This window comes from Oncorhynchus keta, chromosome 25 (genome assembly GCF_023373465.1).
Source record: "Oncorhynchus keta strain PuntledgeMale-10-30-2019 chromosome 25, Oket_V2, whole genome shotgun sequence".
NCBI classification, from domain to species: Eukaryota; Metazoa; Chordata; class Actinopteri; order Salmoniformes; family Salmonidae; genus Oncorhynchus; species Oncorhynchus keta.
In genome coordinates, this window is record NC_068445.1 from 17,502,968 (window position 1) to 17,520,600 (window position 17,633).

A 17,633-nucleotide genomic window follows, 5' to 3' on the forward strand; every position below is an offset into this window, starting at 1 on the left:
CTAAACCTGAAACTGGGGATGGATGTGGAGGTTTACTGGGCTGCTGCTACACTCCAGCAGCAGGAGCCAACCAGGGGAGGGATAATTGGAACATCCTGTGGCTGTGGGTAAAAGCTAGCTCATCAAAAGGTAGACATAATCAAACCTTATCCATAAATGTCCCCCCCCCCCTCTCTCTAATACATAGCTGCCACTGGACAGCATCCTCACTGAGAGACTTAGTTATCTGAAAAGCTACCTGGAAGAAATGAATATGATATATGCTCAACCCCATTATGAAGAACAGATAGGCATTGTATTACATGGGGGTTGGTAGGCAGGCTCTACTCAGAGTACAGAGTGATTGGGTAAGGTGGACATGAGGCTATACAATATCGAAAAGTTGGCGCTGTCTAGGAAAACGTAGTAAATCAGAAACAGTACCATGATTGAAATGGAAAGCTCTGTAACTCCGCTCTTTCAACTCTATTGACATGTTACTCCAGATTACACTATTTTATCCTCTGAAATCCCATTACAAGGACCAGCAATAAAATCCTATCTGAATCTCACTGCATGCTAAAATGTAAGCGGTGACCGTTGAGAGTTAAAAGATCCAAGGCAAAATAAACTTGTGGAAGAAAGAGAGAAAGTCAAGACACTCAAGAAGTCATATATTCTGCAGCTGTTCTTCCTTAAAGCCAAGGCACTGACACATTCATGAAGTCCATCAAGTGTTGTTTATTGACATTTGTCCTGCTTCCCTGTACTTAAAACTCTTCAGATTCTGCCTCCCAAGCTAAGAATTTCAGCAGATCAATAATTGAATAGTACACTTCTTTAAAAAAGGGTATGGTTAGGGTACAGTATTCTTTATTGGGGTACAGGTAACTATCAAAATAATGGAAACACTTCAGTAATTGAGGGCTACAAAGTACAAAGCAGGTGCTTCCACACAGGTGTGCTTCCTGAGTTAATTAAGCAAATAACATCACATCATGCTTAGGGTCATGTATAGAAATGCTGGGCAAGCCGATATTTTGGCCAAATATTTTGTCTACCATGGCTATGCCCGCAAAGGATGACAATACCCCCATCCACAGGGAAGGAGTGGTCACTGAACGGTTTGATGAGTATGGAAACATGTAAACCATACGCCATGGCCGTCTCAGTCACCAGGTTTAACCCAATTGAACACTTACGGGAGATTCTGGAGTGGCACCTGAGACAGCGTTTTCCACCACCATAAACAAAACACCAAATTATGGAATTTCTCATGGAAGAATGTTGTCACATCCCTCCAATAAAGTTCCAGACACTTGTAGAATCTATGACAAGGTGCTGAAGGTCCTGAGGTGTTGAAGCTGTTCTGGCTCGTGGTGGCCCAACACCCTATTAAAACACTTTATGTTTGTGTTTCCTTTATTGTGGCAGTTACCTGTACCTTCAGAGGTACACAAATGATCTCACATGGTACTGTTCAATGCCTCAATAAAAACCTCTATTACACATTCCTGCGCCTGTCTCCCGATCCCTTTATACCAATGTGATACAGAAATGGTTGTCGAGATCCGTATGGAAGAACTTCACTGGCCTGTAGAGCCCTGACCTCAACCCCATCGAACCCCTTTTGGATGAATTGGAACGCCAAGTGTGAACCGAGCCTTATTGCCCAACTTGTGATGCCACACAGGGCGAGACCCGTAATCATCTGCACAATACAAGTGGCAGGAAAGCCAAAACACAGATAGATACTCACATGACCTATGGTCATTGTAACAATAAATCGACAGGACAATGGTGAACAAAGGGCACACTTATACAATTACTTATCAATGGGAATGGGGACCAGGTGTGCTTAACTCTTGAACCTCTGGGGGCAGTATTTCATTTTTGGATGAAAAACGTCGACTATGCATATAATTGACAGCTTTGGGAAAAAAAACACTCTGACGTTTCCAAAACTGCAAAGATATTATCTGTGAGTGCCACAGAACTGATGCTACAGGCGAAACCAAGATGAAACTTCAAACAGGAAATTAGCAACATTTTTGAGGCGCTGTTTTCCATTGTCTCCTTATATGGCTGTGAATGCACCCTGAACGAGCCTACACGTTCTGCCGTTTCCCCAAGGTGTCTGCAGCATTGTGACGTGTTTGTAGGCATATCATTGGAAGATTGGCGAAAAGAGACTACATTTAGCAGGTGTCCGCCCGGTGTCCTTTGTCGAAATTGGTGCGTAATCTCCAGCTGCACGCATTCATCCATGTGATTCAGAGGAGAGAGGAGACTTCCACGAACGATATATCATCGAAGAGATATGTGAAAACCACCTTGAGGATTGATTCTAAACAATGTTTACCATGTTTCAGTCGATATTATGGAGTTCATTTGGAAAAAGGTTTGGCGTTTTGATGACTGAATTTTCGTTTTGGTAGCCAAACGTGACGAACAAAACGGAGCGATTTCTCCTACACAAAGAATCTTTCAGGAAAACTGAACATTTGCTATCTAACTGAGAGTCTCCTCATTGAAAACATCCGAAGTTCTTCAAAGGTAAATTATTTTATTTGAATGCTTTTCTTGTTTTTGTGAAAATGTTGCCTGTTGAATGCTAACGATAAATGCTACGCTAGCTATCAATACTGTTACACAAATGCTTGTTTTGCTATGGTTGAAAAGCATATTTTGAAAATCTGAGATGAGTGTTGTTAACAAAAGGCTAAGCTTGAGAGCTAATATATTTATTTCATTTCATTTGCGATTTTCATGAATAGTTAACGTTGTGTTATGCTAATGAGCTTGCGGGATAATTACACTACTGGATACAGGTTTTTTCGTAGCTAAACGTGATGAACAAAACGGAGCGATTTGTCCTAAACAAATAATATTTTTGGAAAAACGGAACATTTGCTATCTAACTGAGAGTCTCCTCATTGAAAACATCTGAAGTTCTTCAAAGGTAAATTATTTTATTTGAATGCTTTTCTTGTTTTTGTGAAAATGTTGCATGCTGAATGCTACGCTAAATGCTACGCTAGCTATCAATAATCTTACACAAATGCTTGTTTTGCTATGGTTGAAAAGCATATTTTGAAAATCTGAGATGACAGTGGTGTTAACAAAAGGCTAAGCTTGAGAGCTAGCATATTTATTTCATTTCATTTGCGATTTTCATGAATAGTTAACGTTGCATTATGGTAATAAGCTTGAGGCTGTATTCACGATCCCGGATCCGGGATGGCTAGAATCAAGAGGTTAATGACAGTTACGGAAGGAACCGTGACATTCTGTATGGACCTCGCTTTGTGCACGGTGGCATTGTCATGCTGAAAGGGCCTTCCCCAAACTGTTGCAACAAAGTTGGAAGCACAGAATCATCTAGAATGTCACTGTATGCTGCAGCGTTAAGATTTCCCTTCAATGGAACTAACAGGCCTAGTCCGAACCACGAAAAACAGCCCCAGACCATTATTCCTCCTCCACCAAACTTTACAGTTGGCACTATGCATTTGGACAGGTAGTGTTCTACTGGCACTCGCCAAACCCAGATTCATCCGTTGGACTGCTTGGCATTGCGCATGGTGAACTTAGGTTTGAGTGTGGCTGCTCGGCCATGGAAACGGACAGTTCTTGTGATGTCATTGCTTCTAGAGGCAGATTGGAACTCGGTAGTGAGTGTTCCAACTGAGGACAGCTACGCGCTTCAGCACTCGGCATTCCCGTTCTGTGATATTGTGTGGCCTACCACTTCGCGGCTGAGCCATTGTTGCTCCTAGACATTTCCACTTCACAATAACAGCATTTATGGTTGACCGGGGCAGCTCTAGCAAGGCAGAACTTTGACGAACTGACTTGTTGGAAAGGTGGCATCCTATGACGGTACCACGTTGAAAGTCACGAAGCTCTTCAGTACAGGCCATTCTACTGCCAATGTTTGTTTACCAAGATTGCATGGCTGTGTGCTCGATTTTATACACTTGTCAGCAACGGATGTAATAGCCAAATCCAATAATTGAAGGGGTGTCCACATACTTTTAATGCAACTCTAAATCTAGCGTATAGGACCTATTTCAAATTCTAACTTTTAAGCTCAACATAGCCACTTCATATGCGCACACGCTCCAGAATGGTATAAATATCCTTTCTAAAATCGTATAATATAAAATAAAAAAATGGCACAGGACTTATAAGCATATCTTGTCTGCTAAATGAACAAGCCTACAGCATTTGGCATGGAGCATAGCCAGATAACATACAATAGGCAGACTAATATTCAGTTCTTCTGAAATAGTTTCTTTAGACCTGCTTAAAATAAATAATGATGCTGTATAATAAATGGATTTATTTAGACTTTAAAAAATGTGGATGTTCCAAAGGCGTGCATTTGCATGACAATAACCAGCTTACAAAATGTCCTGACCGACTCTGCTCCAACTACGAAGAGATCAAACTTCCAGCAGTAACATACAACAGATATGGAGAGAAACATTAAGTGAGCAAAAGTTACATAGTCTGGGAATCTGCTCTCTGACCTAGATTGCAACTGGTTTCTATGTCTGTTCTGCTGTGTATGAAGTGGAACTTAGCAGAGTTCCTACCTTGAGAATGTATTCCTGGCATAGTGCATGATGCTGTCAAAGTCATATACTTCTCCCATAGAGTCCACCTCCCCTGGCTCCATCTTCAAGAAGTTATACTCCTGTCCTGTGAATAGAAGCAAGAAAACAGAAGCTGAAACCTACCCCTACCTCAAATACTGTACCAGCAAACTGAATGGCAAACGTGAGTGACTATCACCTAGAAAGGGAAAACTATGTTCATCACAGAATCATGTGATGGTCTCATCATCGAACCATAAAATAAGCTGATCTCATATGACATCTCTCCCTGTTAGATGAGTGGGCTGTTCCATACACAGTTGTCTTACCTGGCTGGATGTTGTCCCTGATGATGCTGACATGTTCGTCTCTGTCGGGCCGGGTGTGCTCGTGCCAGAAACCAATCACATGGCCAAGCTCATGAACCACTATTCCAAACTTGTCACAGTTCTTTCCAATGGAGATGGCCTGTGGACCGCCACCCCTGCGGCCCACATAGGAACAGCACCTGCAGGTTCCAACACACAGAACACAGATCAGGGACAGGTCAACAGGCAGGGTAACAAGCTAGTGCCCAAGACTGTGGTAACTGGCTACATAAAAGACACAAAGATGATAGTGTTAGCGCAAGAGGGGCCATCTTGCTTACCATGGTACTATCTAAGTGCTACATTTATGTCTACAGATCAATCATGTAACAAGAACTTTGTGAACTTCGTGTCAAACCGGATATAGAGCTTTACTTCCACAAACATGCAAGTGTAAACCAGAGGCAGTGAACAAATAACGAATAAGCCAAGGGAAGGAATCCCTGTTTGCAGAGAGACGCAGGGTCTGACGGCAACAGTTTGTGGTTCAACTGGCATCTCTCATTTTTTGTACTTTTTACCACTTTTTCTCCCCAATTTCGTGATATCGAATTGGTAGTTACAGTCTTGTCCCATCGATGCAACTCCCGTGTGGACTCTGGAGAGTCGAAGGTTGAGAGCCATGCATCCTCCGAAACACGACCCAACCAAGCCACACGGCTTCTTGACACACTGCTCGCTTAACACGGAAGCCAGCCACACCAACGTGTCGGAGGAAACACCATTCAGCAGGCAACCGAAGTCGAATACAGTGATGACATTCATTGATGCGTGCTTCACTGTAGATGGAGGGTTACAGTGTGTGACCGTAAAGGCTGGCTGCAGACTGCAGGGCTCTTTCTCTCCCTCCCTGACATGAAAGGCTCAGTGTGGGAGCCCGGTCCATGGGCACACACCGCGCCCCTGTGGGCCAACCAGCCTCTCTCTAATTACTATGAACCCAGCCAGGCTCTCCTGAGATGGGTCTTGAACTTTGCACAGGACAGATGGAGCCTGCTGAATATGCAGCAGGCCAGCCCAGAGCTCAGGCATTCCCACTGCTAACCGCAGCCGCCTGCGTGGATAATGTCATCCCTGTTACTCTGGAGGCCAGTTACCAGGAAAAAAATGGCTAACAACAGCTGGGTGGAAAAAGGGCAGTTTATGTTCCATATCCGCACTTTAATATGCTCTTCTTGCTAACTGATGTACTGTGTGTGCACCGAGTCAGAATGTAACCATCAACGCTGCTACAGTTTTTGTGTAAACTCATTTGAACTTAAAAACACGCATAGCTGGGAAAAAGACCAACTATATCACGCAGAATAAAAGCTGGCGTGTTATGATAAAGCTGAGGAGGTCTCCCTTGGATGCCATTAAAAAAAAAACATGTGCTCAGTGAAAGATGAATCAGGACTGAGGCACAGCAAGCATTCCTCGGGCCTGAATGGCCGTCTTTCCCAGTACTTGCAGGGGGCTGCAATTACCACAATTCATGCAGACAGACTGCGGACAGAGGGGATGAGCAAGCACTAAAGGCCGATGGAGGAGAGGTAAGGAAAAGTACTTAAGCGATAAATCATTATGGCTGTGTGGATAAAGGAGTGTCATGTGTGAGCAGGCTGACCAGTTAGACTTCCTTCCTGAGGGATGCGAGCCTAGACCTCCGTGGACTCACCCACATGGCCGGTAGGTGAACACAATGTAGCTCTCCTCTGTTGTCCTCTCCATAAAGGTCACACAGGTGTGCTTCTCCCAGTGACGCATGGCCTGGCGGAATATCGCCCGCTGGCTGCCTGAATGTGAAGGGAAGAAGGGAGACCAGTGAGGCTGACGAACATAAGACGCATGTAAAAAGGAGGATAAAACACGGTACCAATGCTGACAGCTTGCTCGTAGTTCTAGATCCACTGCCAAATTCATCCCAAGTCAAGTTAATAAAATGTTTTATGTAGAATAGCTGCCAAGATATTCATTTTAATGTAGGTACTGTGAATGCAAGTATGCTGAACAGACACCAGCTGCCACCTTTTAGTAGGGAACTATATTATAGGGCTTATATGAGAACCATAGGGCAAGTAAACATCAGTGATGATGTGGGACTTACCACTGAAGTTCCCACTGATGACATAGGGAATGACACCTTCTGGCCACACCCTCTCAGGCCTGGAGGTTGCCGCCCTTTTCCTGCGGTGTGATCCTTGCCGGTTTGGCACCACTATGTTTCGACTGGTCTCATTTGCAGAAGACCCTGTCATTCACAAAACCCAGCCAAAGATGAGGTTTGTACAATATAATCACATCAAGTTCAACTCCGGTGAGAACATGGTAAAAAAACAACCACCTTTTTGTGGAATCTAGAATGGGCCGTAACAGATATTATTAAGTCAGAAAGTGACCTGTTATGTGAATTGACAGTTCACAGACCATCAAACATAAACCATGAGAAACTTAAACATTTGAGACTACCACTTTTCAGCGGTTCCTAAATGGTAAAGAGATAACGACAATGAAGCATGCTTTATAACTCCTGTTGAGCATTTTCTATAGCGCCTTCATAAACACTTTGAGAGTGCTGGTGATAAACATGCTGTTAGTTTATAAACAGGTGTCATGGCCAACCAAGTGTTGGAGCCGAGCCATCACGTGGTGCTGAGTGGTTCATGCATAGTACACATCTTCCTGGCAGATGCACTGGGAGAGAGTTGCAAAGCCTCCTTTTATAATTGGCCTTGAGGTGGGAAAATGTGGGAACTATTTCACTGTATTAAAGCTTTTTTTCTTGGAATTGTTTGTATTGTGTCATTAAATGAAAATTCTACCCCAAAACTATCATTTGGTATTTGTTTCATTAGTCCATTGTTGATTTTGTACCTAAATGTTTTTCATGTCAGCAATCAAGTTGTCAAAATATGTAACTTTCTAAATATAGAATAATGCAAAACGCAGCATCATGTGACACAAAATGCATCATACTTTGAAACTATTTTGAAAGTTCTGGTACATATCTTGACAACTTGATTGCTGACAAGCAAAACATTTTGAGATTATATCAACAATGGACTAATGAAACAAATACTGGTGGAGGTTTCCTATGAGACACATTTTAGTCAGCACTATATAATAGCACATGCACAAATGGAGTCAGACTTTTAGAACTTATGGCAGGCACATTTATAAGAAAATGCTAGCTTTAAGCCTATGGCACTAGGCCGAAGTCTATAGTCTCAATGACCATGACTAGGTCAGCCTCACAGCTCTTGCTCACCTGTGGTTGTCTGATTGAAGGTCTGGACGGTCCGCTGGACCATGTTTATAACCCGGTCCACCTTAAACATGCGCATGTCCTCCTCATCCAGAGCAATGTCTCCCCAAAAGGCAGCTGAAACAGACACCGAGAGAGAAAGTATGTCAGACATATTTAAGGTGTTTTCACAATATTGGACATCGTTTTGCACCGTCCATTAGCCTCAAGGTTTTCCTGCTCTGCAGTCAGACAAACCACGTGGATCACATAGACAGCCATTCAAACCAAGGGAGAAAAAGCTAGACATTGATACACATGCGCACAAGCACACACAATCCCTCCCCTTTCTTTAGCCCCCTCTCCCTCAAACAGAACACAGAGTTGTGAAACAGCAGTTATGTGAATGTTTGAATAACAGGAGAAGAGTGTGGTCTGAATCTCAGAGCTCTATAAGCTCCAAGCTAAATAAATCATATTATCAGGGGAGGGAACATATCTATCTGTATGACATTCAAGGACATATGAAATCAATTAATAAGAGCTACATTCAAAAGCTTTTAGAGCAGCATACCCCAGATGTGCTGGGTCAATCCAGTTGCCGCTAAGAGAACTGAGGGAAAATGTCATGTCCTAATATTCTTGTACCGTTAATTAGTCCTCAAGCAGACCTAATACTGCGAGTTGCTGCCTCGATTGGGTATATGGGGCACCTTGAACAAGTAATAGATTTTTAAATGGAGGCCAAGGAGAAGGACAAATAACCAAAGTCACCCTTTATGAGGAATATACTTTATGGGATTCCTTTCTAAAATGCCCTATTTCTGTAGCAGTTAGGGTAGGAGTCCTCTCCACAGAGACACGCCACTCTGTTTTACAAGCTTTCAACACCAGCACGTTTGCTGGATTTACAGCCTGTTCTTTGTGAAGGAGTGGAGTGAAAGGGGTGGAGGAAGGGAGGGAAGGAAGGCGGAAGAGAGAAGGGGTGGCAGGGTAATCCATGTCTGAACAGGAAGATGAGAGCAGGAGGAAGAGGGGAGGAAGGGGAGGAGGAGGGCATAAAGCCTCACTGCCCACCTCATAACCCTGTGGGGAGGAGAATGTGAGGAGGGCATAAAGCCTCACTGCCCACCTCATAACCCTGTGGGGAGGAGAATGTGAGGAGGGCAAAAAGCCTCACTGCCCACCTCATAACCCTGTGGGGAGGAGAATGCGAGGAGGGCACAAAGCCTCACTGCCCACCTCATAACCCCGTGGGGAGGAGAATGCGAGGAGGGCACAAAGCCTCACTGCCCACCTCATAACCCCGTGGGGAGGAGAATGCGAGGAGGGCACAAAGCCTCACTGCCCACCTCATAACCCTGTGGGGAGGAGAATGTGAGGAGGGCACAAAGCCTCACTGCCCACCTCATAACCCTGTGGGGAGGAGAATGCGAGGAGGGCACAAAGCCTCACTGCCCACCTCATAACCCCGTGGGGAGGAGAATGCGAGGAGGGCACAAAGCCTCACTGCCCACCTCATAACCCCGTGGGGAGGAGAATGCGAGGAGGGCACAAAGCCTCACTGCCCACCTCATAACCCTGTGGGGAGGAGAATGTGAGGAGGGCACAAAGCCTCACTGCCCACCTCATAACCCTGTGGGGAGGAGAATGCGAGGAGGGCACAAAGCCTCACTGCCCACCTCATAACCCTGTGGGGAGGAGAATGCGAGGAGGGCACAAAGCCTCACTGCCCACCTCATAACCCTGTGGGGAGGAGAATGCGAGGAGGGCACAAAGCCTCACTGCCCACCTCATAACCCTGTGGGGAGGAGAATGTGAGGAGGGCACAAAGCCTCACTGCCCACCTCATAACCCTGTGGGGAGGAGAATGTGAGGAGGGCACAAAGCCTCACTGCCCACCTCATAACCCTGTGGGGAGGAGAATGCGAGGAGGGCACAAAGCCTCACTGCCCACCTCATAACCCTGTGGGGAGGAGAATGTGAGGAGGGCACAAAGCCTCACTGCCCACCTCATAACCCTGTGGGGAGGAGAATGTGAGGAGGGCACAAAGCCTCACTGCCCACCTCATAACCCTGTGGGGAGGAGAATGTGAGGAGGGCATAAAGCCTCACTGCCCACCTCATAACCCTGTGGGGAGGAGAATGTGAGGAGGGCACAAAGCCTCACTGCCCACCTCATAACCCTGTGGGGAGGAGAATGTGAGGAGGGCATAAAGCCTCACTGCCCACCTCATAACCCTGTGGGGAGGAGAATGTGAGGAGGGCACAAAGCCTCACTGCCCACCTCATAACCCTGTGGGGAGGAGAATGTGAGGAGGGCACAAAGCCTCACTGCCCACCTCATAACCCTGTGGGGGGGAGAATGTGAGGAGGAGGGAGAAAGATTATCCTTTGCAAACATGTTTTCACTGTGTGTGAGGGTTCTACTCCTTGGGGATAGGAGGCAGAGTAGCAAGAGATATATCAAGTCAGACCTAATGGAGTTATCTGCTGTGGCTGGAGTGAATATGGTATCGACTACTGTGTGTTCACAATTTGAGCGTGAAAGTAGGTTACCCCAAGAATTACCCAGAGTTGTTGAAAATAAAGTGCAATAAAGAAAGATGGACAACTAGGAACTGACAAACTGTGGTCTAAGAATCAAAGTGAAAGCATATGTTCAGCGCGTATAGTTGTTTTTAGAACACTACAAAAGCATCTAAGACAAAGCTCTTTTATAACTGAGCTATCATTGGCCCGGCCCTTGATAACAGTCAGATAGTGGTGTGTGATTATCTCAAAGAGAAAGGAAGAGAAAGAAAACAATAGAGAAAAAAAGGGTTTTGGCTTGTGTCCCTTATCTACCAGAGGAGAATTATTGAAACAGTATGTAGCTGGCTGAGATGCAGCCAGTCTCCCACAAGCAACAGAGAGGGTCAGAGAGGGCATGTTGTAGAGCGGTGGGGCTAGGCAGGATTACAGGCTAATGACAGCAATAAGAAAATATGTAGATCTCTGCCTGCAAGATAGGGCACGCTCAGAGCTCTGCGGGCAGGTTTGAAATACCAGAAGTCAAAGGGATCCTTGAATTTGCACTCAGAAAAACGCTAAATTGCTGTGTGACCAAAACCCCAAAACACTAAACAGACTATTCCTAATCAGCACTAATACAGAAACTCTGTGCCAAGAGTATATCTGATCATTGCTAGCTACCAGCTGTCCATACAGTATGCAATGGATACAAACTGTCTTACTTCTTACTTTTGATTCCTAAAACTGACTGACAGCATTAAAGGATGAGAGAACAGACAAGCACTTGGACAAAACCAACATACATTTGGGGCTGATGTCACAGAGGACAGTGAGCACTAAGATAGGCATGTCCAAAATCATTTGCAAAGTACTCTTCTCTTTAACACAGTGGAAGATGAAAATGCAGCTCCAATTTGAAGAGACCCTGCTTTACCTAATTATTAATGCTACAGTAATACTGTACTCAGTTAGTTATTAGCAGTGATTTACTGGCCTAATGCTAGAACTAACCACACAAGGTGCAGGATTGTCCCCCTACCCCCACCCCACTGCCCTACACAGAGGGCTAATGTATTCTTCATCCATGGTGGACACCCACAAAACATTCTGGGGACAAGCGCTTAATCCAGCCTATAATTGTTCCCTGACAACAGCGAAGATTGAAATGAGCAAATGCACAGACCCTGCGTCATTAGGCCTCATTTCCCCAGGCTACCCAGTCGTCGTGGAGAAGCTGCAGGTTAAGGAAAATCTTGCAGGGATTGAGAATTAATCCCATTGTCTCCTGGCTTGAATTATCCACGGACACAGACTGAATCTCTGGAATCTTCAATATGGGGCACCGGGCAGAGGACAGGATGGCAGCCATTGCACTGCGCAGTTGTTTTTTAAACTGAGAAACCCCACTGTATGTGCACCCCTGTCAAAACAAACTAAGCAGAGAAAGACTAGTAGTGTAGATTCAAACCCAGAGAGAGAGCAGGAGAGAGAGAGAGAGAGAGAGTGGCAGATGGGAGCAGATCATTATTGAGCATAGCACTGCTGTCACTCTCTCTTTCCAGCAACATTCATTAACTAAATGACAACAGCTGCGGGCATGGTATTAATATCAACAGGAATTTAAAAGATGAACAATTTGATCATTTCCGCTCTGATAAATAGTTTCATTCCAGTTGATAGATTATATGGTTTTCAGTGTCCTAACATAAACATCTATGATAGGAAAACACACAACAGGCATTTTTCATCAGCGCGACATGCTGGGTGGCTGGGAAAAATATGGTTTTCATGTGGACATAATGTGAAGATAAAATCGGCCTTTGATGAAACATTTGATTGATTGCACTTTGTGTGTGTGTTACACTTAGACCCTCCGCTGCAACCTGGACTCAGGGGTAGACTTAACATAGATTAGCATTTACTGTCTCCCTCCATTTAGTATGATATACATGTTACAATTTGTATGGTATGTATTCATTTGTGGATGTCGATTATCCATTTTGTATGATATGTTACGTATTACAATTCACATGATATGTTACGAATTCCTTTTTGTTGTGGCTAACGTTAGCTAGGCTAACGGTTAGGGTTAAAGGTTAGGGTTAAGAGTCAGGTTAAAGGGTTAAGGTAAGGGTTAGAGGAGGGGTTAGCTAACATTCCAAAGAGTATGTAATTGCAAAGTTGCTAAAATGCAAAAGTTGTCCGTGATGATATTCGAACACACAACGTTTGGGTGGCTAGATGTTCACGTTATATGTTGACCCATCCACCCCGACCAACCACCCTCCTTTCTTTTTTTATTTAAAGCTGCAATATGTAACTCACAAAGTATGAGTTCTAGATCTGTCACTCTCATTGAAAGCAAGTGTAAGAAGCAGTAGATCTGTTGTGTGCCAATTCTATGATTCCCGTTCTTAAGTTTCATTTTTGCTTCTTTTACTTTCGATTTTTAACACCCGCATCAAAAAGCTGAAAATACAATAGTTTTGGTAATTGAAAATATATTTCACAGTGGTTAAGATCATACAATGATTCTCTGTTTTGTCAAACTGAAATTAGGCAAAGTATTAGAATCTTAGCAAACAGGAAATGGCAGAGTGATGTCTGCATAGTGCACCATTAAGTAACCTTCTGTCTTATGTAACCATGTAACCATACCAAATTGAGCATGTTACACTAATTTCAGTGTCTCGGATTTAAGTTTACTATGTTATGTCTAGTCTAACCAGGCTGCCCCCTCCCCCATAGCTGGAAGGAATGTCTCTTTAGATAATCTTAACCATCATAATCCCTTTAATCTCAGACCACCCCCATCAATCTGTGTCCTGTAAGATTACGCACAAGATCTATATCAAATTAAACACCACTTGATTCAGGGAATTCCCAGGACATGGCCTCCTTAGTGTCAGACACACACCATGACTGACTGACACTCTTTACCGGCAATTGTCCCTGTGTGACTTCCAGGGCACCACATCTGCTACATCATCTAAAAATTAACACCACTGTCACACAAAGGAAAGTTGGATCAGTAGGGCCACAGCGCAGGCAACGTGAGGCTAAGACATCTGTAGGACTCAGTTTCCCTGAAGAAAAATGGCATTTTCCCAATCGAAGACCCTGAGATGAGGTGGAGGAGGGAAAAAAACAGCTGACGTGTGCTTGAAATGCATTACAATGACATGGCGACGCCTTTCACAGTGAATGTGTTCTTTAACAAACTTTGCATTTGAATTCCAATGGAAGCCAATACTGTATTGAGTTAAGATGATTACCATCTGATGTCAGTACAGGTATCACTTTTCAGGTTTCATTCTGTGCCTGCAAACCCTATCTGACACCACACATACTGGCTAAAGTGAGACAACAGGGAGATACAGCAACAGGAGGCACAACGAGTATACTGTATCTTTAAAATGTCTGAGAGAAAAAAACAAAGAAAGCATCCAAGCATCATGAATAGTGAGGCAACAGCATCTTACAATCTATGAAAAGCTTATAACTCCAGTAAGAGCTGGTTGGTGGAATTATGGGTGGGAGTATTGTAAATATTATGCCCCTTTCCTGTAAAAACAACTCCAGCTGTTAATCTTAAACAAATGCTTATCTTGACATTTCCTCACACTGCAATTTCAGCCCAAGGCAGGAGTACAAATTCAACTTGTATACTCATTTCAAAGATAACTAAGGTGTAATTAGGAGAGAGGTTCCGGAGAAGCCTCAAGCTAAAGCCCCAGATTCAAGGGGGATAACACTCCAATAAAAGCCTAGACATCTCATCAGGCACCACAGCAGAGATCAGGCCAGAATTACTGCCACCCCACTGAGTCCTATTATTGACACCATGAAGACAGCTTCAGCTGGAGAGCCACACGTTTAAATGCCTGTCTCAATTTACATATTTCACACTCCATCAGGCCCATTAGCTAGATCTAATTTCCCAATATTTATCCATGTCTAAAATGTAAGCTTAATGTTGACTGACAGTGTTCTCCAATAACTTCCAAACTGTATGTCCATAACATTGTTAAATAATCATAATTATACAGTTCCATGATCATGTAACCATTGCAACACATTACATCTGTTATCGTGGCAATGCACATCTTGGCAATACATTGCTTGTCAAGAGCGCTAGCTACATAGCTAGCTACATAACTAGCTACATACAGTGCCTTGGGAAAGTATTCGGCCCCCTTGAACTTTGCGACCTTTTGCCACATTTCAGGCTTCAAACAAAGATAAAACTGTATTTTTTTGTGAAGAATCAACAACAAGTGGGACACAATCATGAAGTGGAACGACATTTATTGGATATTTCAAACTTTTTTAACAAATCAAAAACTGAAAAATTGTGCGTGCAAAATTATTCAGCCCCTTTACTTTCAGTGCAGCAAACTCTCTCCAGAAGTTCAGTGAGGATCTCTGAATGATCCAATGTTAACCTAAATGACTAATGATGATAAATACAATCCACCTGTGTGTAATCAAGTCTCCGTATAAATGCACCTGCACTGTGATAGTCTCAGAGGTCCGTTAAAAGCGCAGAGAGCATCATGAAGAACAAGGAACACACCAGGCAGGTCCAAGATACTGTTGTGAAGAAGTTTAAAGCCGGATTCGGATACAAAAAGATTTCCTAAGCTTTAAAGATCCCAAAGAGCACTGTGCGAGCGATAATATTGAAATGGAAGGAGTATCAGACCACTGCAAATCTACCAAGACCTGGCCGTCTCTCTAAACTTTCAGCTCATACAAGGAGAAGACTGATCAGAGATGCAGCCAAGAGGCCCATGATCACTCTGGATGAACTGCAGAGATCTACAGCTGAGGTGGGAGACTCTGTCCATAGGACAACAATCAGTCGTATATTGCACAAATCTGGCCTTTATGGAAGAGTGGCAAGAAGAAAGCCATTTCTTAAAGATATCTATAAAAAGTGTTGTTTAAAGTTTGCCACAAGCCACCTGGGAGACACACCAAACATGTGGAAGAAGGTGCTCTGGTCAGATGAAACCAAAATTGAACTTTTTGGCAACAATGCAAAACGTTATGTTTGGCGTAAAAGCAACACAGCTCATCACTGTCAAACATGGTGGTGGCAGCATCATGGTTTGGGCCTGCTTTTCTTCAGCAGGGACAGGGAAGATGGTTAAATTTGATGGGAAGATGGATGGCGCCAAATACAGGACCATTCTGGAAGAAAACCTGATTGAGTCTGCAAAAGACCTGAGACTGGGGCGGAGATTTGTCTTCCAACAAGACAATGATCCAAAACATAAAGCAAAATCTACAATGGAATGGTTAAAAAATAAACATATCCAGGTGTTAGAATGGCCAAGTCAAAGTCCAGACCTGAATCCAATCGAGAATCTGTGGAAAAAAATGAAAACTGCTGTTCACAAATGCTCTCCATCCAACCTCTGTGAGCTCGAGCTGTTTTGCAAGGAGGAATGGGAAAACATTTCAGTCTCTCGATGTGCAAAACTGATAGACATACCCCAAGTGACTTACAGCTGCAATCGCAGCAAAAGGTGGCGCTACAAGGTATTAACTTAAGGGGGCTGAATAATTTTGCACGCCCAATTTTTCAGTTTTTGATTTGTTAAAAAAGTTTGAAATATCCAATAAATGTCATTCCACTTCATGATTGTCCCACTTGTTGTTGATTCTTCAAAAAAATACAGTTTTATATCTTTATGTTTGAAGCCTGAAATGTGGCAAAAGGTCGCAAAGTTCAAGGGGGCCGAATACTTTCGCAAGGCACTGTAGCTAGCTACATAGCGCTAGCTACATAGCGCTAGCTACATAGCTAGCTACATAGCTAGCTACATAGCTAGCTACATAGCTAGCTACATAGCTAGCTACATAAGGTACAGATCTGAGATTAGAGAAGAGTTGATTAAAATATGACTTGAATTCATTAGTCAAGCTGAGATATGCTTAAAGATGCATTGGAGTCACAAATAGACTTCAAACCCTCTTAAAATATTCCATGAATAAAAAATAATGTTCAAAATGAGATACTTCTAAGAAACTACAGGTTGGGAAAACAATAATATATCCCGATGAACAATACTGAAGATCAAATGAATAGTCAAACTGAATGACAAATGGGAATGAATTGTAAAGAAGTCCCCATTTTGCTTGTTTAGCATCATTATTGTTGCTTAATTGGGTGTGCTTTGAGTCATTTAAATGAGCACTCCCACAACATTTGTTATTTCCTAGCGCTGACAACAAACAAATTGTCCCACTCCCCACAAATGCACACACATTATGGCACCCTAATCACCTGAAAACTACAGGAGCAAACCTGCTGATGTAAACTACATTGTGTGTGGGGTGGGCTGGTTTGTATACATTTCATCTTCCATACATGGCTGCTTACCCTTTAGATAACTATTTGCCTTGTAATGATAATGGGCTTTCTAGGGGCAATATGAACTAAATAATGAAATAGAGATGTAAAGTTTAGAAGTAAATCAACAAACCATTTAACAACCATTATCAAGCCATACTATGAGTAAAACATTTCTACAACAATACTGACATTCCTACTGCTTTTTTGCTGACTAATAGAATCACCCCTCAGAGGCGCCTCCAATGACAAACATCTGGTTCTTACTGTCAATCGCACTAGTAACTACATCTGTTTGAGAATAACCATTCACACTTCACTATCGGTTTCTTGAATGCCTATACACGCTAGGATCACATTTTGCATTGTGAGTTATATAAAGATCCAGGATTTGAACCCAGACATGTGAGCTCTCCATGTTTGGCAAGAGAACAGGGCCTCAAGCAACAAGCTCCCTCTGGGACATACTCTCAACAACTGAGGACACCTGAAATAAAATCAGGGAATTATCAAACTAAACTTGTCAGATGATAAAAGGCATCAGACGGCTGCCTGCCTTCAAACCATCCCTCATCAGCCCATAATCC

General features: G+C 43.4%; 1 protein-coding gene across 1 annotated transcript in view; it reads right to left on the reverse strand.

Annotated features, from left to right (window-relative positions):
- Window positions 1-17,633, reverse strand: part of LOC118358326 (bone morphogenetic protein 1-like) — a 58,470-nt gene that overhangs the window by 36,440 nt on the left and 4,397 nt on the right. The window contains exons 2-6 of the mRNA XM_035736007.2: window positions 8,196-8,309; window positions 7,035-7,178; window positions 6,606-6,723; window positions 4,910-5,088; window positions 4,581-4,686 (exon numbers count right to left, since the gene is read on the reverse strand). Of these exons, the coding sequence (XP_035591900.1) occupies window positions 4,581-4,686; window positions 4,910-5,088; window positions 6,606-6,723; window positions 7,035-7,178; window positions 8,196-8,309 (661 nt within the window). The remainder of the gene's footprint in view (window positions 1-4,580; window positions 4,687-4,909; window positions 5,089-6,605; window positions 6,724-7,034; window positions 7,179-8,195; window positions 8,310-17,633) is intronic.